The sequence below is a fragment of the Diabrotica virgifera genome, chromosome 2, assembly GCF_917563875.1.
Source record: "Diabrotica virgifera virgifera chromosome 2, PGI_DIABVI_V3a".
NCBI lineage: Eukaryota > Metazoa > Arthropoda > Insecta > Coleoptera > Chrysomelidae > Diabrotica > Diabrotica virgifera.
Genome location: NC_065444.1, coordinates 36,019,795 through 36,046,798, shown reverse-complemented (window position 1 = coordinate 36,046,798; position 27,004 = coordinate 36,019,795). Strand labels below are relative to the sequence as shown.

Sequence of the window (27,004 nt, the reverse complement as noted above, 5' to 3'; positions counted from 1 at the left end):
TAGAGCAGTTATCATTGTCAACTTGTCAAATCACAGTGGGTCGATGTCGATTTTTAATGGCGGTTTGATTATTTGTAGGGAAAAAGTATAAAATGTAATTATAGAATATCACTGGTAGTGATCCTAGAATTTGTTTGTCTCTTTAGCAGTGCGTTGAATTAAAGCGAACCGTGTGATAAAACAACTTTCCGATGTGGAAACAGTTACAGATGGGACTTCGGGCCTTCTTACTAATAGCCTCTAGAGTCTGGACATGCGTCTGCTATGCACTAAAGAAGCAGACTAGATCGGTGAGTTTGATTGTTTTAGTTTTGATGGTAAATAAAATTTGAACATCAGTAGACATCAATATTTTGTTATGGATATTGTTTTCATTCATTATTTGTGAAGACAGTCTTCAGTGAAGACTTACGATTGTGATAGATAGTACAATTAAGGACTAACTGAGTAGAATGTGTGGAAGACAAGAATATGAATAATAGACAAATCAAATTATTCATTTTAGAGACCATTTATCACATACTTGTCTTTAGGAAGCATATCACAAATGTATACAATGTCTAAAATAAAGGCTAGTAGCAGCCTAGTGTAAGAAATTACTTCTTATTGTGCCATCTCCTTTCGAGGGTTGAAGATCCAAATGGCAATTGTAGCTTTGGAAGCTGCTGCACTAAAACTTTCTGCAGATGAGCAGTCAAACCATCTTCTCAGGTCTTTCAGCCACGAGTTCTGGCATCTTCCTACTGGTCTTTTCCCCTGTACTTTACCATTTCAATGAAATGGATATGTGAGTGCCTAACATGTGAATATATGAATGCCTAACAACAACTTAAATGAAAGGAGACTAAAATTTGAATTTTTGCATTATTTTCCCATTGATGTAATATTTGGGATTGCTCAACGTTGTACCTTTTTAGTCAATAAGTTTTGGCAATGATCTGCTGGCACTTGTCCAAGCACAGAACATTTTTGAATAATAACTACCTAATATATACAAAAATAAAAGCATTTGTTGCTGTTCAAAAAATTAACATTTCTTATATATCATTTCTTCATTGATGTTTCTCTGTTGCACCATCTGCTTTGGACTACTTCTGGTGTGAATCCCTGGGTCTGCATGCTTTGGTCGTCTGGACATCTTCTGTAGATACTTCTTGTGGCATTGTACCTACTTTCCTAACTACCTAAGTCAATCATTTTTGGCAATGATCTACTGGCATTTTTCCAAGCACTAAACATTTTTGAATAATAACTCATTTTGCAATTTTCTTTTTTAGATCATTCAACACCAATCTGTAAGATATGATATATTTCCTTTATCACCTTTATCAAGACATAGGTTAAGTAAGTATAGTGGATAATAATATTTATTTATCTTTTTAGTTTTTAATAGAGATAATCTAATCAGTGATCTCACTGTTGTTGTTTAGTATGATCTGTACACTGTACAGGTGTGAAAGGATAAAAATGTTTTAATTTTGAAACTATTTTGTTTTGTATGCATTTATGTGTGGTGGGAGACTTTAAGCTGTTATTTTAGAAAATAAATAATTAATGTAGATGTTATTGTTATTACAATCTTGTATACAATGTTATCAATAATAGTAGTTATAAAAAAGTCAAGAGAAAATTAAAACTTCCAAGGGAATTTTTATACAAGAAAATTATATGAGAACTTTTATTTTAAAAAGAAAAAAACATTCATATAGGTACTAAATTCTGTTTATAGTGTCATACCTGTAAAAATATGTATTTCCTATCTATACTTATATTTTTGTGGTTTATAATCTTGAAGTTTATTTTCTACTGTTTTCTTTTGTTTGCTTATTATTGCTGAAATTAATAAGTGATATTTTTCTTCTTTTGTATGTCTAGTGGATTTTAAGCTGGCATTTTCTAAAGCAAAAAATAGAAAAATCTTATTATTATTATTACAACCTGGTGAAATGTTTACAGTCATTATCATTATTTTTGCCTGTATCCCTATGTGTGGTCAGTGTCCTATATTAAATTATTCCATAAGTCATGCCTAAGAGTCTTCCCCCAGGCTTGCTTTGGTCTTCCTCTTCTACTCCTCCTAGGAACTTACAGATCAGCAATTCTTTATATTGGGTCATATTAGTATCTCTACTTTAAACATGACTAATTGCCACACCCCTAGAATTCCTATAATATTCCTTATTCTTCATTTTACCCTTCTTTGTCACTCCATTCATTCATCTAAGCATTTTCATTTCTGCGACTAGCATTCGCTGTCTTTTTAATGTTTCCCTTTTTTTTTCATGTTTCCCTTTCTTTTTAACTGCCCAACATACAGTTCCATATATCATAGCTGTTTAATGGAATTTTCCCTTGAGCTTTATTGGAATTTTTCTGTCTCACAACACATCACTTGCTTCCTTCATCATCCATCCAACCCTAATTCTATTGTGTGCATCTCGAACTATTTCCCCATTGCACTGTTTTGCAGATCCTAGGTACTTAAAATTATTACTTTTCACAATCCAAAGATATTATTTTACTAATAGTAACTCCATCTTTAACATTATGTTAAGCATTAGACAAAATATTGAAAAAATGCCCCCAGGACAAGTAGCAGTTTTGTCTATACACAGCAGTCTCTAGGGACCTCCATGGCGTATGAGGTACTTCTTATATCAGTCCATAGGGACAGCCATGGCTCTTAACGTGTTAAGTGGACATTCCAAATACTCTGTTTTTGTTCTACTAAGTGTTTGTTCTAAATTGCTTTCACTATTTCCAGGGAACGTTAACATGTAATTCAGCTATTATCTGATCTAAAATTACTGAAAATAAATAAGAACTAAGCACGCATATTTGGTGTAATTGTGCAATCCTATTTTCACATGAAATTTATCAGTCTGTCCCAAACCTGACCTACACTAAGTAGTTGTTACTCCTTTGTACATGTTTTTGAGAAACTTCACATATTCACCTGGAATTTTAAAATAAAAAAAATGTAGCCTTTGCTTCAAGAAATAAAATGGCACCAAAACGATATGTGACTTATGCCCTTTTAGAAATGATGGGTTCAATTAACACAAGCTGCCACTTCAAACTATGTTGAAAAATAAATGAGAAAAACAATAGAAATCTGTTTTTTCTTAAAAACCCACAATGAAGTAAACACATCCAATGTAAGATGGTAAAAAATTTTTATTAAATTTTATTTTTAAATATCCAAATGGATTTATAAATTCAAAACGTTTTCAGTCCTATAGGACTATCATCAGTAAAGAATGTTGATGCATCAGTAGATGAAACTAGCACAAAATGGGGTCAAATATCCTTTAAATTGCGTAATTAAGTTTTTAAAAATAGTTAACATGACTAAGTTGATGTTACAAGATAACATATTGTTAAAGGGGGCATACAGATCCTTGTTCGAAAACAAGGAAGTGAGAGGTGACAATCAACTTTTTCTTACTTAGGCCTGTTTAATATCAAACCACTCCAGTAGTCCATACATAAATATATTTTTCTCAATTTCTTAAAAACCCTATTCCAGTGCTAATTATTAGTAATTAAAAATGTAAGTTGTTATTAACCTTACACAACAATGACTTAATAAAAAATGTATACATTTAGAAAATTGTTGTTTGCATATATATAAATACAGCATCCTTAATTATATGATACCTTATCTTTGATAAGTTCACAACCTTGAATACTAAAAATCATACTATTAATGTAAACATCCCCACTAGGTCCCACAAACTAATGATAAAGTGTAAGTCGAGATGTTTATAAACAAAATTAATGATGGGTAACATTTATATTTAACTGTTTTCTTTATTATTATAGATTTATGTATACTATTCAATTAGACCAGGGCGTATCTGTAAAAATATTAGTACATTTGGACGTTGAGAGGTGACTCAAATTTTTTTGCAGAAATTGCTTCAAAATAAATCAAATAATAATATTTGAGTTATCCTCCCTCTCAAAAAGGACCGGAACATTGTTTAAATAATCAAAATGTCAAAAAATTAAGGAAAAATTCGATTTTTTTCTTGGTTTTTTGATTATAACTTTAAAAGTATTAATTTCCGAGAAAAGTTGTACTAACATAAAAGTTGCGTAATTAAATTTCCTATAACACAGAATCGGTTAAAAATTTAAAAAATAGTCACCCTTGTTGCAAAATAGCAATAATTGTAAAAAAAACATACAAAAACAAGTATTTGCATTTTACGTTTGGGCATTCCAATGACCTTTGATAATGATTGATACATTTTAATTTTTATTACATTTCGATATAAATAAATAAATTTGTTTATTGCAAAATAAAAACACATACTCTATCCTTTGAAATAACACTTTTATTAGCAAAAACTTTCTTTGTTCATATATTTTAACTTAAATAATAAAAGTTTATTATTTTTAAACATATGCAATTGTTTAAACAATATTTCACAAACAATAATAAAATTAGTTTGATTTTTGTGGAATTAAAATATTAAAATACAACAAAATATAGAGTAAGAAAATAACATATTAGTTAAAGATTGGAAGAAATTTTGGTGGAAATCAACTTGTGTGAATCGAACACCGCTGTCCTGCGCGTAGCACCAAAAATTATTGTTTATTTAAAAAAATTTCTGACGCCGTGGTAATTAATCGATTTTAGTTTTGAAAATTGCAAATGAAAGGTACAGTACACTTCTATAAGCAAAAAAATTTTCAACTTGCTATCTGCTTTATTTACATTCCTGTAACATTTTGAAAAAATGAATTTTTTTTGCGAAAGCTGGATTGCAAAATTTATTTTGCAAAATATATTAAACCGATCTTAATGAAATTTACAGTATTGTTTTACTGTATCATAAAGTTTTTCTGGGTGAAATATGAAGGTCCTAAGTGTAGCATAACTGGTTGAAAAACGTAAAATGCGAATACTTGTTTTTGTATGGTTTTTTCCGCAATTATTGATATTTTGCAACTAGGGTGACTATTTTTTAAATTTTTAACCAATTCTATATTGTAGGAAATTTAATTACGCAACTTTTATGTCAGTACAACTTTTCTCGGAAATGAATACTTTTAAAGTTATAATCAAAAAACGAAGAAAAAAATCGAATTTTTCTTTAAATTTTTGACATTTTGATTATTTAAACAATGTTCCGGACCTTTTTGAGAGGGAGGATAACTCAAATATTATTATTTGATTTATTTTCAAGCAATTTCTGCAAAAAAATTTGAGTCACCTCTCAACGTCCATCTCAAAACAGATGCGTCCTGGACTAAATAGAGATTGTGGAGAAAGGCCTTAAATTTTATGTAGATAATTCATATATGTAAAGAAAACCTTAACATGTTGTATATTTTAATATACAAGCTTTGATACAATTTCTTCATCAGCTGGGAAGGTTGGCATGGAGGGCTGTCAGCCTTAAAATCACACCGTATTTCTACATTTAAACCATATTTATTTATTTATTTATTTATATACGGGATTACCCCCATTACAAAACATACAGTATAAAATCAATCTCTGTAGTATCTACTAAACTAGAGTAAAATAAATCTTAATTACACATTAAACAAAAACGACATATTAATAGTTATCCATTACACATATTACATCTATTACACAAATCAGTTAAAATAAACAAAAAAGTACCTGTCAAGCTCTTTTAATCTGATTCTTAAAAGCAGCCAAGGAGACACCAAACATTTCCAAGTTATTGTCGTTTATAATTTTTAGTGTTCGCTCAATGGGCGAATGCATACCATAGTTTGTTCGATGAAAAGGTATATAAAATAAATCAACATGTCTGAGACTTCTGGAGGGAACATATAAATTAATAGATTGGATAAGTTCAGAACAACAAATTAAACCATTTATTAATTTAAACACAAATACCAAATCAGAGTTATCTCGTCGAGTTTTTAATAAATTCATTTTGAGTGTTTTTAAAATATAGGTATAATCATGATTAGTAATGCGTATGTTTAATTTGTATGCACAATATCTCAAAAATTAATTCTGCAATCTCTCCAGCGTAGTAGAATGAGCTTGGTATTGTAGAGACCATACAATAGATGCATATTCCACTTTAGATACAACCAAAGCATAATATACCGTTCTTAAAGCCCATACAGATAGTCTCAGAAAGTTGCGAATGATAAAGCCCAAAGATTTTTATGCATTTACTGTTACACTATTTATATGTTGCACAAAACGCAACTGCTCGTCAAATGTGACTCCTATGTCTTTTATTGTTTTAACATAAGACAATTCATTTTCATTAATTGTGTAAGAAGTATCATATCTTTTATTACCTCTAAAAAAGCTTATATAACAGCATTTAGCAACATTTAAATGCAAAATATTATTCTCACACCAAAGCCTCAACTGGTCTAAATCTTCTTGAATTAATGTTACATCAACATTTGAATCTACGGATTTAAATAATTTCAAATCATCTGCAAACATCGCAATTTCTAAAACATTCTGATATATCGTTCACAAATATATTAAATAACAAAGGTGAACAGTGAGCTCCTTGGGGTACTCCTGATGTCACATGAATTACATTTGAATTAAAACAACCTACTCTCACCTGCTGTGTGCGATCTCTTAAAAAGCTATTGAACCATTGCAAGGATTGATGACTGAAGCCAAAAGCATTTAATTTTCCCAATAAGATGTTATGATCTACTCTGTCAAATGCCTTGGAGAAGTCAGTATAAATAGTATCCATCTGACTTTTATTCTCCAACGCGTTTAATATTTTTTGTTCAAAGAGTACTAAATTTGTTACCGTTGATTTATTCTGAGAAAATCCATGTTGATTGTGTATTAGACTCTCTTTACAGTAACATTTTAATTGATTGTGCATTAGTCTATCAAAAAGTTTTGGTATAGAGGATTGTTTACAGATGCTTCGATAATTTGTTATGTCTTGTTTATTACCTGATTTAAAAATTGGGCAGATATAAGAGTGCTTCCATAAAGTTGGGAAAACTGATGTCTTTAATGATGACTCAGAAACAAAGGATTAGTTAGTGAATATATACAGTTCTTTAGAAAGTAATCGGGAATACCATCTGGACCACTGCTTAACTTATTGGGTAGGGATAAAATGTTGTTGAAAATATCTTTCACTGATATTGAAAAATTAGGTATAAAAAGATTGTTGTTTCCCTTTACTTCCAAGTTATTAATATTTGTTTGTGGCGAATAAACTGTTGAAAAAAATTTACGGAAACAGTTTGCAATCTGTTGTCCTTTTGTTGCTATAGCATTACCATAGTACATACTGTTTGGTAAATCATTTGATGCTCTCTTACTGTTTACAAACTGCCAAAAGTACTTAGGATTACTGCATAAATTATTATTTACTTGATTCAGATAAGTGTTATAACATTGATTTGATAGATCCTTACACAATCTCGTAAGTTCTGAAAAAATCACATAATCCTCTTGATTACAGGAAGCTAAATAATTTTTGTGAGCAATTTTTTTCTGTACGGCTAAATAACGCAAGTTGGCATCAAACCATTTTGGATAACTAGAAGTTCTAAATCTTTTCACCTGTACAAACAATGATAGTGACATATTAAGTATGTTGTAAAATTCTGTTAAAGCATCATCAACATTTGACAAATTCAAATGGTCTTCCCAAGGTATCACTGAAAGATAGTTATTGAGACCTTCATAGTCTGCGTTTACATAATCATGATAAAATTCAGTATATTCTAATGACTTACCTTGACGTTCACACAAACTAATATTGTAAATGTAACTTATGTGATGATAACTATTTTTAAAAATCGGATCTGAAGCTTTTTCTACTTGTAAATCACAAACATTTGTAAATATTAAGTCTAAAAACACATTTCTTTCATTTGGAATATTAATCATCTGGAAAAAATTCAAGAACCCATAAAACTCAGCTAAGTACAATGCATGTGAACCTTGAGGACAATTCACCAAGACACCTGATTCATTGTTATCCCATGAAGCTTCCGGAAGGTTGAAGTCTCCGAATATATATATCTTATGATGATTATACCTTTGGGATATATCTTCGACTGATAAACAGTGTTGTTCATATATTTGTTCTACGGATTTTGGTGGAATATATACCCCTCCAATTATAAAATTTTCTTTACCAAATGAGCATAAAAGAAAAAGTTGTTCAATAGATTTGTACAAGGGTTTCAGCATAGTTACCTTAATGTAGTCTTTAACAACAATCAAAATACCTCCTCCTCTTGACATAACTATTATCACGATCACACATATTATGTATTATATCAGACATTTTCTACCATATTAAGTATTTATCGCAAACTAATAATGTATTGATACATTCATCATCATCATCAATGGTGCTACAGCCCTATGAAAGAGCCTCGACCTTTCCAAGTCTATTACGCCAGTCGGTCCTATCCATTGCCAACCGTTGCCAGTTTGCTGCGTCTATTTTCTCTCATCCTCATCTAAACCATCCTTCCATCTGAGTTTTGGCCTACCCCTATTTCTACTTCCCACCGGTTGTAACATAAGGATTTTTCTAGGAGGGTTGTTCTGCTGTGATCTTGCTAGATGTCCTGCAAAACTTAGTCTTTCTATTCTTATAAGAGATACTACGTCTTTACCACCAAATTTTTGTTTATATCTGTGGTATAACTCATAGTTGTACCTCCTCCTCCAAACACCATTTTCACAGATGCCACCGAATAGTCCTCTCAGGATCCTTCGTTCAAATATAAGCAGAAGGTTTTCATCTGCCTTAAAGATGGTCCATGCCTCCGATCCGTATATCAACACTGGTTGTATAAGGGTTTTGTATATTATGGTTATTTTTTTATTGATACATTAGGTTTGTTCGTAGTACGATCCAATCGATCAGCAACCGTTGCCAACCATCAGACGCAAGCGCAGTTAACAGTTAGTGCTGCGCAGTTAACAGTTCGAGTTCGTAGACTACGAACGCGCTTGCGTCTGACGGTTGGCAACGGTTGCTGATCGTTCTACGAACAAACCTATTAGCACAAAATTAATAGTAAAATTTTAAATAATCTCTTGTTTTTGTAAATCACACATAAAGCATACAAATAAGGTGGTCCCCCGCATCGTCACAGGGTACCACGTGACCAATAATCATAGTTAATGCTCCCAGCGAATAATAAAATGTTTTCAGTTTAAATTTTTAAAAATCCTAATATTTTTATGATTACTATTGATTGAATTACTCAATGTTATAATAACATTTTTCTATATTTATTTATTGATTCTTTCCTTAATTAATAGCTTAAAATCCACCTATACATCGTTAAAACTTATTACTTTTAACAAAAATAATGAGCAAATATACAAAAAGGGGAAAAATAAACTTAATAAAGCTATTTTGTTGCCTATTTAAAAGATTATGGACTGAAAAAATATAAAATATATAGATATTAAATATGTATTTTTTTAATGTTTGTTCATTTCCTTTTGAAATAAAAAATAAAACAAAAATATACAACAAATAAAATAAAACAATTTTTTTGTAAACACCTTTTTAAAATATCACATTGGTGGGGCACATATTCATATTACAAGTCAACATAAAATGCAAACAAAAAGTAAGTCTGGTTAAAAATGGCACTAGTCCTGGAGTTATGTCCCTTTCTAATGAAACGGAAAAGAACTTCAGCCCTTTTCTCATATGTGGTAAGTTATATTGTCTTTGTATTGTAGGTATCGTTAGAAGAAAAGTACTCGTTCTGGACTTGGATGAGACATTAATACATTCACATCATGATGGTGTAGTGAGGCAGACAGTAAGGCCGGGAACGCCGCCTGATTTCGTCTTGAAAGTTGTTATTGACAGGCATCCTGTTAGGTTCTTTGTGCATAAGAGACCCCATGTTGACTTTTTCTTAGATATAGTAAGTATTGTAGTAGGAATAATTCAATAATTAAAAGAGCTCATACCTCAATAACCCCAGAGCAATAGTTTCCAATTTTTACTTTCTGAATACATCCACTCAAAAAGTCCTTACAATTTGATTATCAAGGGTGAAAAACCTAAAGTATCTAGTTTATTTAGTAATATAATGTGGTTCACCCTATCAAATGCCTTGGGGAAATAACAATATAAGGTCGTTGTTGTTTAATAGGCTCACTTTATGCTACTTGTATAAACACCTTGGCTGCGTTCAGAGATACATATTTATAAACTTACGCTTGAGTATGTTATGAGACTTATATGTCCCGTAGTGAACCTTTGCCACAGTGCGTTATGACACAGCAACTATTAGTGTAATACAAGGTCTATTTGTCTCGTAACGCAGCCAAGGTGTTAAAAATTCTGGATTGTACCCCTTTTTATTGTAAAGTTTGTTTTATTTCTCATGTAATAACTTTAACAACAGGTTTCACAATGGTATGAATTAGTGGTTTTTACCGCGAGTATGGAAATTTATGGTGCAGCAGTGGCTGATAGATTAGATGCCGGCAGGGGTATCTTGCCCAGGAGATTCTACAGGCAGCATTGTACTCCAGAGCTGGGATCGTACACTAAAGATTTGAGTGCCATCTGCAATGATCTCTCTAGTATTTTTATACTAGATAATAGTCCAGGTGCTTATAGAGCATACCCAGGTAAAGTACCTAAAAATAGTATTAGAATAGTGTTATATGCTTATTTTCATGAGCATTTTTCAGTGCGTCACAAATGATAGAAAAAAAGGTAAGTCCGTGATAATATACATTTTACTGACATGACATTTTAGTTAAATCTGACAGTTTTCAAATTTTATTTGCAATTTGGCATAAAAACAAATCAATTCTGTTTATTTCATTTATAAAATTGTATTTTCTTTGATTTGTATACACTGTGAGCTCGTACGTAGAAGGGATATTTATAAATTCGCGAGCGCCAGTAGTGACAAGTCTGTAAACGTTTACCGGAAATTTGACAAATAGAACGTCAAAATGATTAGCAAAATCTTAAAAAAATCTATTACAATTTAATTACTTTTTAGCGTTGTAAATATTAAGCGATAACAATTAAATAATAAATTTAAAAATTACCGGTGAAAGTTGAATTAGAATCCGCTAGGAGCGACACCAGCGAAGCTCAGAGCGTATAGTATTATAAAATGTACAGATTATATTCTTAGATATATTAAATAATTCGAAAATAATTTTTATTTCGATTATAGCGCCATCTATTGACAACTAGAATAAATGTTATAAATGTCACCGACGAAATGTAATCACCGACGTGCGTTTTTTTCTGTCACGTGTGCAATTTAACGCGTTAGAAAGAAATCGAAAAACTGTGACGGACTGAAAGATCCTCATGAGAAAAGGCATAATAGTAATCATTTCTATGTACCAGGTTGTTTGGTTTTGTCATTGGATAAGAGATGGCATTATTAGCTTCGTCTCTTAGAAATAGGTTATTTATCTACAAGATTTTCACTGTTTGCAGTGAACAACTGTGGAACAAAAGAAGTTAAAGAATGGTTTTCATATAATTTTAATAAAATTAGACGCCAGATTATCATAGATCAATCTGTTGGTTATATCCGACTAGAGTTAACTAAAAAGACCAACCATCTGACCTCTATGGTTAAATTTATCCCTATTTACAAATGGAGACTTCAAACAATTTTCTGGTAGGGAACTTCTAATCCATTTTCTCGAGCTAATCAATTCTTTAGAATTTTCTATAAACTGCATAAGTAGATGGAGATTTGTTTGATTTGTAATGCCTTTGTTTGGTGGCATAATAAGTTCAATAAAATGTCATTTGAACCTTGGTCTGATTAAGTGTTTCATTAAAAGAGACTAATCCTCCTGTGGATTATGAGAGAAACTTGTGAAAACAAATAGTTCTACAAAGCAATATTCTAGGCAACGTATGGTTGTGAGACATGGACATTAAAAACCATAATGCTTGGAAAATTAGAAGCAGTCAAATCGTGTGCTATCAACAAATTCTAAAAGTATCATGGGTTTCGCACGCTTCTAATGAAGATATTCTTAAAATGATTAATTCAGAAGGTCTCTTCATAAACATAATAAAGATGGGAGAAACAGAATACTTCGGGCATATAATTAGAGGGTCTAAACACCGTCTACTTCACCTTATAATACAAGGAAAAGTGGATGGAAAGAGATGGATTAATCAAAAGAAACGTTCATGGATAATATTAGACAATGGTGTGGTTCCACAGTAGAAGAATTATTTCGCACAGTGGCACATAGAGAAAGGTGTTAGGAAATGGTAAACATGATGATCGCCAACATCTGAATATGGACACGACACCTAAAGAAGAAGAAGACAACCTGTATGTGTTTACATTTCTAATATAGATAAACTCTATTTCTTCTTTACCAAAATCAGTTCTAGAGAAAGCGAAAGTTGATGAAATTTTATGTGGTCTTCCTAGAGATTTAACATGTCGGAAAAAACGGAAAAACAGGTTTTTTCCGTTTTTTTTCCAGACCATTGGAAAAATTGAAAAAAATGGGAAAATTTAAATATTTTTTCATTGAGACTTGAAAGGTGAAAAAATATCAATTTTAAACTCGTTTAAATATATTTTGTAAAGATAATAATAATATCTAAGATATAACTGCAAACATGTATATAGGGTCAAAAATTATAATTATTACCTATCTAATAATTCAAAGTATCAAAACCGAAACTTCAAACGTAGAAAGCACATTATTTAACCAAAGCGCTGAGTGGTATATTTTCATCTGAATCTTCAGACCAAGCATCTGATTCAGACTCGAACCCCGCCTCATCATCCTGGACGGATAAAACAACATGATTTTTGTCAGTCTCTTCTAAAAATAGATCTGGTCTAGCATCGTAAATGAAAATCTGTTTTTCGTTTATAACCAAATTTAAATGAATAGCAACAACTTCTGAATTTTATCCTGTGATAATATATTTCGCTTCCTTGTATGTATGAGGTCGTATAAAGACCAGTTTCCTTCTGAAGAGGTGGAAGATCCATTTAAAATTCGGGAGGCAATTAGCATAAGTGGCTGCGATGTAACAAATCTTACCACCATATAACGGGATGAGTACTATTCGCACTATCCCATAAAGAATTTCGACCATACGAATCCAGTTTTTGTTCTAAATTGGGATAGATTTGTCACCACCTTCCCTACATCTATAGCTTCCATTAGTTGGTCTTCATTCAATTGTTCTCCTTTAAAGCGAGTACCAAGAAGATTGGCTGCAAAGTAAATCGGCTTAGAACAAAATTCGTAGCGTTCTTCAACATATTTTAGCAAGCTTTCGATAAGAGAACTAGTCTGGTCAACTTGTTGGGGAATATTTTATATTGTGTCTGTTATAAACTTAAAAACATAAGGCACTTCTGATAATATAGATCCGATTTTTTTCTAATTTGTTTAGTATATTGTAACAAATTTCAATTTTTCCGTATTTTTCCGGAAAAAACAGGTTTTTTTCCTGCACCCAATTTTTCCGGAAATTTTAAATCTCTAGGTCTTCCTAATTATGTCAGAGCTGGCTCTTCCTTTCATAGACATAGAAACAGTTGCTAATTTGACTAAATACTGCAGGTTTGATTCTGCACTTTTTTTATCTTCTTGTAATAAATTCTCTGTAGAAACCAGTTTCTTGTCCGCTACATGTTTGAATTACAACAAGTATGGTTGATTTAATGAGCACATGTAAAGTTTCTTATAGATACTACTACTATCGGTTTACAGCGTTCTCCGACTCCTTACCGCCATTCTTCCCTGTTTAACCATAGACCTGGAGGGATTTCTCTTTCCTCTAGTTCTTTTTCAATTCCCTCTCTCCAGCTTCTTCTCGGGGTTCCTCTTTTTCTTCTCTCTTGTGGTGTCCATGCCAAAATCTGCTTAGGGATCCTGTCATCTGGCATTCTCTGTAGTTTGTTTCTTATAGATCTGTTCGTAAAATTGTGCTTATGATCAAACTCATCAAACAACCTACTAATTTTAATATTCTTGTGATTTATTTGTTTTAAAACACGCTATGGCTATTTCCAGATAATGCAATTCCCATAAAATCATGGTTTTCTGATCCGACGGACATAGCTTTGCTCAATCTTCTTCCAGTTCTCGACGCCCTCAGGTTCACGACAGACGTCAGATCTGTATTGTCGAGAAATTTGCATTTGCATAGGCTATGGTAGATAGGTGAGTAGTTTTTGACTTTGTAAAACTATTTTTCAAGCAAACAAAAGCTTTAGGAGAATAATGGTAGCACGTCATAGCTTCGTTGACATCAACAATAATAATTGGTGTCTAAAAGTTCCATAAATTAGTCATTAATGAATTTAGAATTTAGACGTTTATTATTTTCTTACCATTGAAAACTAAATCTGCAGACAGCTGACAGATGACACCCGCTCTGTCATATTTGAAACTAAATGAACTATGACGTGCCACATATTCGTTTTACTGCCAAATAGTAATAGCCAAATCAGGTGAAACGACGCACGACTATAACTTTGTTATATTTTAAAAATTATTCCAGGTATTTACAATTTTATTTAAATTCCCTGGACATGTTTTTTAGTTAGTAGATGTCTCACCAGGTTCGGCAATCTATAAATATTAGGTTTGTTCATAAAATAAGTCGCTGAAATCGCGTAGAAAGCTTTTAGAAGAGATTTGTTAACATTGGCAAGTAATCCACACCTGAAAAACAACTAAGGTTCATTCGGCATTTTGCATTTTTATTCGTGAATATTGGTTAAATCCTATCACATGCAACATCGCACCGTAAGTAAGGCTGTTTCGCGTTTGCCATATGTAGAGCAGTGGATGTATGCAGTGAATGGAGACCTATGCGGAATAGTGGACGTTGGGCTCTTTTCGCGTTTATCATAGAACAGTAGATAACACAGTACATACATTACAGATAAAAGCGTACCTATTATATGGGAGGTCTGTGATGAATAGTGGACATTTATGGAGGCCTTTTTCAGATAAATAAATACACTATTCGTGTCTCTTATGCATTTGATATAAATGCAGTTCAGTCAGGACCTCGAAGACTTATGTAGATCAGTGAAGCACTGGATATTAACGCGGGAGGACGTTCTGTCTTTAGCTTGTTTGGAAATAGAGAAAGAATGACTTGACAGTTGGAAGTTGACGATTGATGTATGACGTTTCATTTTTTAAATTAGGATATACTGCCAACCTAAACTGACCTTAAGATTCTAAGGGTCAGAAGATGGAGGGAAGTTGCTAGGAATCGAATGGAATGGCAACTTCTTTGCGAGCAGGCCAAGATCCACAACGGATTGTCGAGCTACTTATGTATGATGATGATATATGTACTGCCAACCTCTGCAAATTTTCTCTTCGTTATTTTGTGTTGATATACACTAAGCACCAAAATTAACGTACCACCTTAAAAATGGGACATTTTTGATGTCTCGTATTTCCTAAACCTGTTGTCCGATTTGAGTGATTTTTTTAGTATATTATAGCTTTATTCTTGAAGAATATCGATGTAATAATATTATTGCTAAAGAGGTAAGTGTCATTGTATACTGGGTGTAACAATGATAGTCTATTTTTTCCTCAATGTTTGGAACACCCTGTGGAATATTCTAGCGTATATAAAATATTGAAATTAAAATTCAACTGTAGCCTTAGGCTTTCTTAACATTTTGCTTTTTGATTCATTCGCTTATTTGGGATAATAAAAAAGGTAGGTACTTTAACAACTAGCCATGTTAATCAATACAGGGTGTTTCTAAGAAAGTGCGACAAACTTTAAGGGCCAATTATTCATGAAAAAATAATGACCGTTTGTTTTATAAACATAATGTCCACAAATGCTTCGTTTCCCAGATACGGGATGTTGAATTTTTTCTTTCAAACTGACGATTTATTTATTGCTCTAAAACCGGTTGAGATATTCGGATGAAATGTGGTAGGTTTTAAGAGGTAGTTATTGCGCATTTTTTGACATACAATTAAGAATTTTATATTCACTATTGGCGTGCATACGGATTGTATCTAAAATGTTTATACCCGTATGCACGCCAATGGTGAATATAAAATTCTTAATTGTATGTCAAAAAATGCGCAATAACTACCTCTTAAAACCTACCAAATTTCATTTGCATATCTCAACCAGAGCAATAAATAAATCGTCAGTTTGTAAGAAAAAATTCAACATCCCGTATCTCAGAAACAAAGCATAACTTTTTTATTATCCAACATAAGCGAAGGAATCAAAAAGCAAAATGTTAAGAAAGCCTAAGGCTACAGTTGAGTTTTAATTTCAATATTTTATATACGCTAGTGCTAGAATATTCCACAGGGTGTTGCAAACTTTGAGGAAAAAACACACTATCATTGTTACACCCGGTATACAATGACACTTACTTTTTAGCAATAATATTATTACTATATAATATTCTATAATATATACTATAAAATATATACTAAAAAAATCACTCAAATCGGACAACAGGTTTAGGAAATACGAGACATCAAAAAGTCCCATTTTTAAGGTGGTGTGTTAATTTTGATGCTTAGTGTATTAACAATTGCATGAATATGTTTGTCTGTGTGAAAAACTTATTTATTGAACAAACATCGTAAATTAATTAATATCAACTTTAATAATTTCTGTAAATTTTTAAATGCAGGTGCACACACTGAGATGTAACTGGATGATACGTTACGTCACAACTTCCTATTATTCGTCAACATGAAGTTTTTATTTTTTTGAGTTAACTTATTTGAGAACTTTTTTAAGTGAAACTGACGGCGCGGATACTCAGTATGACGTGTAAGTGGTTCAAATTTGAATCACAAACTAATTCCTTCTATTTCTTTTGCTGTTGTACAGATCTCTGTATTTGTTCATTTCATTGTTTGCTACAACTTAAGTTGGCAGTATTAGCTTTTTCGGTGCGAGAATTTAGGACATTAACTTAATCCATTAGGCCTGTGAAGTGTAATAGAAATATCATGACATTGAAGTGCAACTGAGGACACTTTAAGCTCAATAAGGACTGTGGACTAAAATAATTAGGAAATGAGGGTAAAGGACCGTTACAAAAGAAAAATGAAGACTGCCACTGATCCAATGAACATTGTTAGCGATGATATAAGTACAACAAGGAATACGAACATGCCCATATTCCTTTCTGTTGATGAAAAGATTTATCTAAAAGGTCCAGGTGTTGGTTTACGATTCAAATTTTCGTGAGAACTGGAATTTTTCACGTTATATTGTCGGAACCAATTGTTGATCAAGTTTTACATCATTTAACATCGTACATCGCTAATATAGTTACGAATGTTATCTTCCAACGGCGTATCTGGGTCACGTCATGCGAAATGAAAAATACCAGTTCCTCCAACTTATCGAGGGTAAAATTGAAGGCAAGAGAGGAATAGGACGCAAGAAAATGTCCTGGCTCTGAAACGTAAGGCAATGGACAGGGATTAACGTCATGTAATCTCTGATACAAATTGCAAGAAACGGAGAGTTAATGGAAAATGTGATCGCTAACATTCATTAGTGGATTTGCATCTGAAGAAGAAGACGTTGTCTTCTAGTCGTCAATTATCTCTGGCTTATCGGCGTCAACTGCAAAATTGCCTAGTGGTGTGAATTCGAACGATCTTGTTCGGAAAGATCTGTGAATCTGTCAAGTTTACAAGTCTCAAACACGAAATTATGTGTTCATCAAACGCTCCTTCAACTTTATAAGGAAACACCCCTGTCAGACTTCATTAGAATACAAAGATTGCAATGGGCCGGACATGTGATAAGAATGGGAGAGGATAGGCTACCAAAAAGATCACTGAACGGTAGAATGCAGGGAAAGAGACCGGTTGGAAAGCCAAGAAAGCGCTGGGAAGACACAGTAAACAGCGACGCACAAGCTCGTGTATGGAGAAGAGCAGTCACAGACAAACAAGGGTGAAGGCAAAAAATAAAGGAGGCCAAAGCTAAATTGGGGCTGTAATGCCGTAGAAGAAACGCTTCCTTCAGTAAATCAATTGTAGCATGCGCTGTGTGACGAATTTAGGACATTAACTTAATCCATTACGCCTGTGAAGTGACATGGAGAGAACATGACATTGAAATGCAACTGAGGAGGATATTTTGAGAGCTCAGTAAGGAATGTGGACCAAAATAATTGAGAAATAATAGTCTAGAATCGTCAGGGAGGATACTGGGACCCATTTGCGACAATGGTATATAAAGAATAAGGTTCAACCACGAGATATGCCAATATTACAAAGAACCCTCTATAGCTAATCATGCAAAAGTACAAAGATTGCGCTGGGCAGGTGTAATAATGAAAACCTTGAGAATTAAAGGTTATAATAAACTAAAATTGTACATACATTATGATTGACAAACTGTGACACAATAATATGACAATGACATGAGAGAATGACATAATGACAGAAAGGAACACCACATTCATACACGCTGTTAGTTTCTGACATAATCTTGTAAATAGGTAGGAGACTTTCTTATTCGCTTTTGCAATGTCAGTTCTGGGGAAACTGAAGTTGAACTAGTTAGACCGTCACCAGGAGCAGAAGAATGTTGTTGAAGTTGACTATCTATGGTATTAATTTCTTCTACACTGTTCAGTGGTTCCATGTTTTGATTTATCATGGGGGACTGGTTTTCTACATGTTTTTCATTATCTTCAATAGTTGCCTCATCTAATGCCAAAAGGGAAGTGTTTCCTCTCGGAGCTAAGTGTCGGACCGATACTGTGGTTTCATTTCCATTTGGTAATCTGACATGGGCATAATCTGAATTTCAGTTCCAGGAGTACTAAGCCAAGTTGGAATAGATGTACCATTTGTTGATCTTCTGGGATGATTAAACATACGTTCGTGTGGAGTACAGTTGGTAGAGGTAGACAATAAAAATCTAATTGAATGTAAAGAATCATTTCTAGATTTCTAGAAAGAAGATTTCTAGATTTAATTGCCAGTTTAACTGTTTTCCAAATGATACCATTAAATCTTTCACATTGTCCATTTCCTTGAGGGTTGTATGGAGTTGTATGACTGGAAGCAACACCATGACTTGTTAGGAATGATTTTACCTCAGCAGACAAGAATGAAGATCCTCTATCGCTGTGAATATATGCAGGAGTTCCGAAAGTAGTAAACAACTCAGTTAAACAACTGATAACTTTTGAAGATGATAAATTTGAGCATGAGAATGCAAATGGAAACCAAATGCATCTACAATATTCAGCAGATATTTATTTTGATTGTTAGATGGTAAAGGTCCTTTAAAGTCAATATTTAGTTTGTCAAAAGGGGCTGTAGCCTTAATCAAAGTGCTTTTGTTTTTGTAAAATTTTGGTTTCATCTCAGCACAGATTGGACAAGAAGAGATAGTTCGTTTAACATCTTCTAAAGAATAAGGTAGATGTAACTGTCTGTACTACCAGTATCTACTAGAGCTTCAACCTCAGAATTATTTACATGGATTTTTATTATAGCTTTTGATAAACAGGACGGAGAAGCAGCAGATAGCATTCCAACTAAAGCAGCAGATGTTTTGTTATGAACATGTGATTTTTGTTTTTGATTCTTACTTCTACAGACTTGTTCAAAATGTCCGAATTTACCACAAGAGCAATGGTGATTTTTAGCAGGACATCTATCTCTAGTATGACGACTTTTCCCACAAAACCAGCATTTTGGAAAGGTAGCTGCGCTAGTCGAGTTGTTTTGATCAGTTTCATGTGCAGTATTCTGAAGGGTGTTATCAGTAGTAATAGAATTTACAATTGAATTTGACATAATATATGAATCTGATTGTTGTTGGGCCATTTCTAAAGATCTGGCTGAATTATAGGCTTGATCTAATGTTAAAGTGGCGCTTTCAAGTAGTCTTTCCCTAACATTTGAAGCACTTAAACCTCGAATAAAAGAGTCCCTGATGTAATCGTCTTTATTTCTATCAGCAGACACTGTTTGAAAATTGCAATCCTTACTTAAGTGTTTTAAGATTAGTAAATATTGATCAATGGACTCCTCCACTTGTTGTTTTCGTGTGGATAAGGTGTGGAGGGCAAATATTTCACTCTTTTGTTTTATGTATAGTTTTTCTAAGGTAACAGTTGCATCAGTGTAGGTGGTACATTCACTTATAGCTTCACATACTACAGGATTTACATAATTCACCAATAAATTCAGTTTATCTTTGTCTTCAGATACATTAGCTGCTTCTAGAAAGTTTTGAAAAGTTCTCTTCCAGTGTGTCCAGAGTTGTGTTGTATTTGTTGAATTGGAATCGATGTCTAGTCGATCAGGCTTGAGTAGTTTATCCATTGTTGAATAAATTTTAGTTTATTAAATTGTAATAATGAAAACCTTGAGAATTAAAGGTTAAAATAAACTAAAATTGTACATACATTATGATTGACAAACTGTGACACAATGATATGACAATGACATGAGAGAATGACATAATGGCAACAATAATAATAATATTATGCAGAAAGGAACACCACAGCAGGTCACCTTATAAGAATGGATAACGACAGAACACCTAGCAGAACACTTAGAGGAACTATGGTGGGACGTCGGCCAGTAAGAAGACCAAGAAAGAGGTGGTTAGACGAAATGAGAACCGATGCTAAAGAGATATTGAGGGTGGACAACCGGAGGAGAGTAGCTATAGACAGAGATACTTGGAGGCGGATGCTGGGGGAGCCTAGGGCCCGACTTATACTGTAGCGCCATAGGAGAGAGGAATCTAGAATCGTTATTAAAAGAAAACTGAAGACTGCCACTGATCCAATGGACATTATTAGTAAATATCTAAGTACACTAAGGAACACGAATATACCATATTCCTTTTTGGTGATGAAAACCTTTATTTAAAAGGTTCAGGTGTTGGTTTATGTTTCGAATTTTCGTGAAACCTGGATTTTTTCACGATATATTGGCAGAATCAATTAATTGTTGATCAAGTTTTACATCATTTAGCATCGTACATCGCTAATAACGTGACGAATGTTGTCTTCCACGTCGTCAAAATGGTCTCTGGCTTATTGATGTAGACTGCAAAATACCCTAGTGGTGTAAATTCAAACGATCTTGTTCCAGATCTGTGAATCTGTGAAGTTTACAGGTCCCAAATGTGAATTTATACGCTCGCCAAACGTTTCCTTCAATAAATAGATTGTAGCATGCGCTGTGTGGCATGTTGCATCATTTTCTTAAAACGTTACCTCCTCCATATCAAGGAGATTCAATTCAGGATCAAAAAGATTATTGATCATGGTTCTACAGTAATCTGAATTGACTATAACTTTTCGACTAACATCGTCCTTGAAATAGTAAGGACCAATAATTCTACCAACCCCATAAATCCGACCAAACAGTGAGTTTTCTTGATGTAATGACTCGATAATTGTTTGAGAATTATTTTTATTATAAACAGGACAATTTTCCTTATTGGTGTAACCATTATACCAAAAATCAGATTCATCGTCCACTCATGGAGTGATGCTAACGCCCTACATCAGCAGATGTCTCCTTCAGTGAGTACCGAAAAAGTTATTGCCCAATGAAATGTACACAGCTTAAGAAAATGAGGAAAAAATTAAGTGTACTTGTCGGATGGTTATTTTTGAACGAAAATCCAAATGGGTCAGTTTCATTTGTAATTTATTTGTTAATTTATTTATTTTTTAGTTGATTGATGTTTGTGTAATAGGAAATTATACTATATTGTAAATATTATCATAGACGATTCGCTATGATGCAGTTAATGTATTCAGTAATCAGATCACGTGAGTTAATTTTGTATGTATTCTGTTTTGATTTCGAAGCGTTTAATAAGGTAGTAAATGTGATGTATATAGTAGCTTTTGGATATCCACTCTCCATTTTTAACATTTTCTATATAATAGTTCTAAGATACAAAGTAGCCATAGTTCATAAACGACAAAATTTTCTAAAAATTTACCTTATTAAACGATTTGTTTAGGTTTGTAGAAAAAACCAAAGACAATGTATGTAGTTTTAACGATGAATATGTACCTAAGGCCTATATAGCTCATGACAAGTGATCAAGAATAACGGTTTTTATTTTTCTCTTTGAGGCAGAGACCAAGAGGACTCGACTGAAAGTGTAGCAATGCCTTACTATAGAAGAGTAAAGCAACAAAATGATCCGGCTTCTCTGAAACCCCTTTTAGAGCCTAAAAAGAAGAAAGAATATACTTTTTTTTATTTAAATAGTGCTTTCAAATGATTACAGTACTTTTTACTGATCAGCACGAAATAGAAAATATCGATTTTAACAATTTTTTATAGAATAATAATAAATAAAAATCAATTTAATTTTTAAGTATTTTCATCAGTATGTATGAAGTATGAACTAATTCATTACAGTAGATATACAACGTGTGTTTTGGACCGGAAGTGACGTCACTTCATGATAATGATTCTCTAGCGACTTCTATTGACATTTTCAAGAACTGTTATTTGTGATTACGTCACTGTACCTATCGGACGTGTATGTATGAAACTCAGCAAAGATGATACTAATTGCAATAGTGAAAAAACCATTGCAGTGTCTTTTTACACTTTACAAACACTGTGACTTGTATCATATTTAAAATAGAAGACTAGATTTGGTTCCTCTGGAATCCTTTTTATAGCTTAAAAAGAAGGAAAATGACTTTTGTAAATTGAATAGTGCTTTTAAATGGTTACGAGTATTTTTACTGATCAGCGTATCAACTTGTTCTGGACCGGAAATGGCGTCACGGTAACGAGTCTGGCCACCTCCGTTGACATTTACGAGAACTGTGTTATTTCTGGGTGACGTCAGTGTATGTACTGATCGTGCGCAAGCCCCTAAAACAAATGATGGTGTGTGTAGGAATGATCTAACCGTTGCCATGTCCTCTGACACCCTTTACGAACACTGGGTTTAAATTCCCTCCTCAACGGAATCATACAGCATGTAAGGGAACATCCATAAACTACGTTGTAAACAATTTGGACTTTTTAAAACCAATGGAAAAGACCAGTGGCGCCATCTTGTATGAAGTTTTAAAACCTATTTGGTCAAGCAATACCGTATCTTTATTTTTCTTCCAAACATCACGAAATTATCGAGCAATCTTCTTATATAAGGGCATATTTCTTTCGAAAATGAGACTATTGGGGTACTGATTTGTTTGAAGTCGTTTTTGCAACGTTTGTTAATAAACATTATAAAGAAAATAATATAATTAAACAAACGCTGAATTACAGATATAATTTGTATACGTAACGGCCTATCTGGTCTCTATTTGGGTGTTTTTTGTACATAAAATAAGAAGTTTTCAGCAAAAGTTTTTAATATAGAGTAAATGAGTATACAACAGAGTTTTCTGCATCAGAAAATTGAATTTATGGCATAAATATTGATAAAGATCGTGTCCTTTTTCAATTTCTCCCTGGATGTTGTGTTTTCGGTGTACATAAGTAGTTGATAATTTTAATTATGAAAATTTTGAAGAGAAAACGAAATGGTAGATTGGTGCATTTCGAATGTGTAAAAGAACTTGTTCGTTGTCGTCAATGAAGGGTAATTTTCTTAGGTTTTTGTTTAAAGATAAATATATCAACTGAAATCATGACAAAATTAAAAAATATGTACGCGATATTAGCTTTAAACAAAAGTTTACGGATCGAAATAAAAACTGGAAGTAAATTTTTTAAGAGTTTTTACAATCTTGTAATGTAATTATTCATCATCATCAATGGTGCTACAGCTCTATAAAAGAGCCTCGACCTTCCCAAGTCTATTACACCAGTCAGTTCTGTCCATTGCCAACTGTTGCCAGTTTGCTGCGCCTATTTTTCTCCCATCCTCATCGACACCATCCTTCCATCTGAGTTTTGGCCTACACCTATTTCTACTTCCCACAGGTTGTGGCATAAGGATTCTTCTAGGAGGGTTGTTCTGCTGTGAACTTGCTAGATGTCCTGCCCATCTTAGTCTTCCTGTTTTTATAAGAGATACTACGTCTTTACCACCAAATATATGTTTATATCTGTGGTCTATCTCGTCGTTGTACCTTCTCCACCAAACACCATTTTCACAGATGCCACCGAATATTCCGCTCAGGATCCTTCGTTCAAATATAAGCAGGTTTTCATCTGCCTTGTAGATGGTTCATGTCTCCGATCCATAGGTCAACACTGGTTGTATAAGGGTTTTGTATATGGTTATTTTTGTTTTTTGGCTTAAGTTTCTGCTTTTCATTATGTCTACTCAGTCCAAAATAGCATTTGTTTACTAGGATTATCCTTCGCTTGATTTCTTCCTTCATGACGTTCACCATGAGTGGTATACATTACCACTTGAGGAATGTAAATATTAATTTGGTAAAATTTTCGACCAAAATTACCGACAATTAATCATTTAGACATATTTTTCATGTAGACATATTTTTCATGTAGATGGTGGAAGTTTTTATTAAAATTGCTATCTAGTCAATAGTGTTTTGTATTTGTTGCACTTTTTGCTGCACTAATTTAATTTTTACCTTCTCGAAATATTTTAAAATATTGCGATACGGCTCTATCAAATTATATCATAACATTTCGTAAGCCGGCTCGAGGGACCAATGTATGAATTTCAGTTCCCTTTGTCCGTTTTTCTCGTTAGACCTTTATTGGTACTTCAAAGTAAGTACTTCTTGTTCTTTGGGTGCCGTTTGCTATGCAGTATTGTACTGATATCAGATATATCGCACCAGTTTCTTATATCTCTGAACCATGAGTGAACCGTAATGGGTAAAAGTAATTTTACCCATTAAAATGACTTTTAAAAGATGTCGCCTCTTAAGATAAGCGTTGAAATGATACCCTTCGCAGTTTAACAATGTTTAGAAGCCCCTTTTGGACATTAGCTCTTCTTAAGATATCTTTGTTTGTATCATGGTTGGCCCATAGAATTTTAAGCAACCATCTGAGACATTACATGATTTTTTCAGATTTAAGTCTTACGTTTTTGAGGTATTCTAATTCTAAAGGCATTCTAAAGAATTCTAAAGAGAATATCTACTCCATGTTTATGTTGAGGATTTCATGTCGGTATTATATTCGGGGTCGATTTCAATGACTTTATTTTATTCTTGCCTTGACTTATCTTACAAAATATCTTTTATATTGTTTTCAATTTTAGATGGAAAATCCGCTCTTTCTTTTTTGGGATTTGGTTTCCACCTTTATAAAAAATCAAAAGACAGTTCGAAATTTATATTTGATAAGAAACAAAGTTTTTTAAGTCTCGTTAATAAGAAAATTACAGCTTGTTGACAGTCATCCATTGTACATAAAGGTTGTATAAATAAAGTAGTATTTCGATATCGTTAAAATTCTTTTTGTTCACCTTATGTTTTAAATTTATGTATGTATACACCGTTCTTAGGCGTCAACGCCCTTCGGTAGGGATCTATGGAGGAGTATCACCAAGCCGGAAGCCCTTATCCCTTCCCGTACCGCTCCTCCATAGGCCGATCAGACGCCAGTTTATTCCAGACCAAGCCGTAGACTCTATTGAGTTTTATACTACGGCGTTGGCCTTTTTTAAATTTCATGACCTAGCTGAGGCTCGAACCAGCGACCGCAAATCGCAAATCCACTAAACTTGTCGATCGACTGAGCCCCAGCTAACTGGACCGTCAAGACCGACGGTTTTAAATTTATACAAAACCAAATTGAAACATTATTGTACTTAATTTTTATGATGTTGCATTAAATTTAGCATGACTCAGTTGACTGTAGTGGACAAACATCGATGTTAGTCACATAATTATTTTTATAGTGATTTTGTTGTTCAGATTCGTTAAATATCTTACAGAGACGTTGACCTAAGATACGAAATTCAAAGCTAGTTTGTTAACTAAACTTAGGGTACAAACATAGTGGAAGCGGTTTCTGCTTACGAGCAAACGGCGCGAATCTGAACGGTTATGGTTATGGAAAAACAGTGAATACGGGTAAGAGCGAGAAAAATCGTTCAAATTTTTCAGTTGCGTCTACAACTTAGATGGAAGTGCTGAAAGGGACAGGGATTGACGAAAAGACCTGAAAATAATAGCTAACCTGTATTGGAATCAATCAGCAGTGCTCAGAATAGATGAAGAATATAGAGATCAGGTCAAAATCTTAAGGGGAGTGAGACAGGGATGCATAATTTCACCGCTGATATTCAATCTGTACTCAGATCACATTTTTGAAGAGGCTCTAAAAGATATTGATGAAGGCATCTCAAGCTCAGTAACCTGCGGTATGCAGATGATACAATAATGTTTTCCAATACCATAGGAGGGCTGCAAAACTTAATGAATAAAATAACTGAAACAAGTAGAACATACGGACTAGATATAAAAACCAGCAAAACCAAGCTAATGATCATCAGCAAGCAAAACATAACTGAAGCAAATCTGTATGTGAACCAAATGAGAATTGAACGTGTCTCACAATACAACTATTTGGGAACTATAATCAATGAGTCGTGGGACAATACTCAAGAGATTAAATGTCGCATCGGAAGGCAAAGAGTGCATTATTGACTATGAGCTCTGTGTTCAAGAGCCATGACATCACTCTAAAAACAAAAATAAGGCTCCTTAAAAGTTACGTGTACTCAGTGCTTCTATACGAAGTAGAAACGTGGACATTGAAGGCAGAAACTCTATCGAAACTTCAAGCTTTTGAGCTATGGTTGTACAGAAGGATCCTGAAGATACCATGGACAGACAAAGTCACCAATGAAGAAGTACTACGGAGGATGAACACAAGGGCTGTAAGCTGCAGTACTTGGGACATATAATGAGGAATCAAGGCAGATACGAGCTACTCCAGTGCATTTTACAAGGTAAAATTGAAGGGAAAAGGGCCCCAGGACGAAGAAGAATATCCTGGCTTGCTAACCTGAGAACATATAGAAAGACCTCAACACAACTATTCCGTATAGCAACC

The 27,004-nt window shown here is 33.4% G+C and overlaps 2 protein-coding genes across 2 annotated transcripts; one reads left to right on the top strand and one right to left on the bottom strand.

Annotated features, from left to right (window-relative positions):
- The first annotated feature begins 21 nt into the window (after window positions 1-21).
- Window positions 22-25,427, top strand: LOC114327424 (CTD nuclear envelope phosphatase 1). Its single transcript, XM_028276038.2, has 7 exons — window positions 22-290; window positions 1,278-1,344; window positions 9,719-9,909; window positions 10,396-10,624; window positions 14,033-14,182; window positions 16,660-18,349; window positions 20,395-25,427. Exons 1-5 carry the CDS (start codon window positions 192-194, stop codon window positions 14,176-14,178), a joined length of 732 nt encoding a protein of 243 aa, XP_028131839.1. The 5' UTR covers window positions 22-191; the 3' UTR covers window positions 14,179-14,182; window positions 16,660-18,349; window positions 20,395-25,427.
- LOC114327406 (uncharacterized) lies at window positions 16,948-20,338 on the bottom strand. Its single transcript, XM_050644725.1, has 2 exons — window positions 19,633-20,338; window positions 16,948-16,961 (listed from the first exon to the last, which is right to left on the bottom strand). Exons 1-2 carry the CDS (start codon window positions 20,336-20,338, stop codon window positions 16,948-16,950), a joined length of 720 nt encoding a protein of 239 aa, XP_050500682.1.
- Window positions 25,428-27,004: the final 1,577 nt, after the last annotated feature.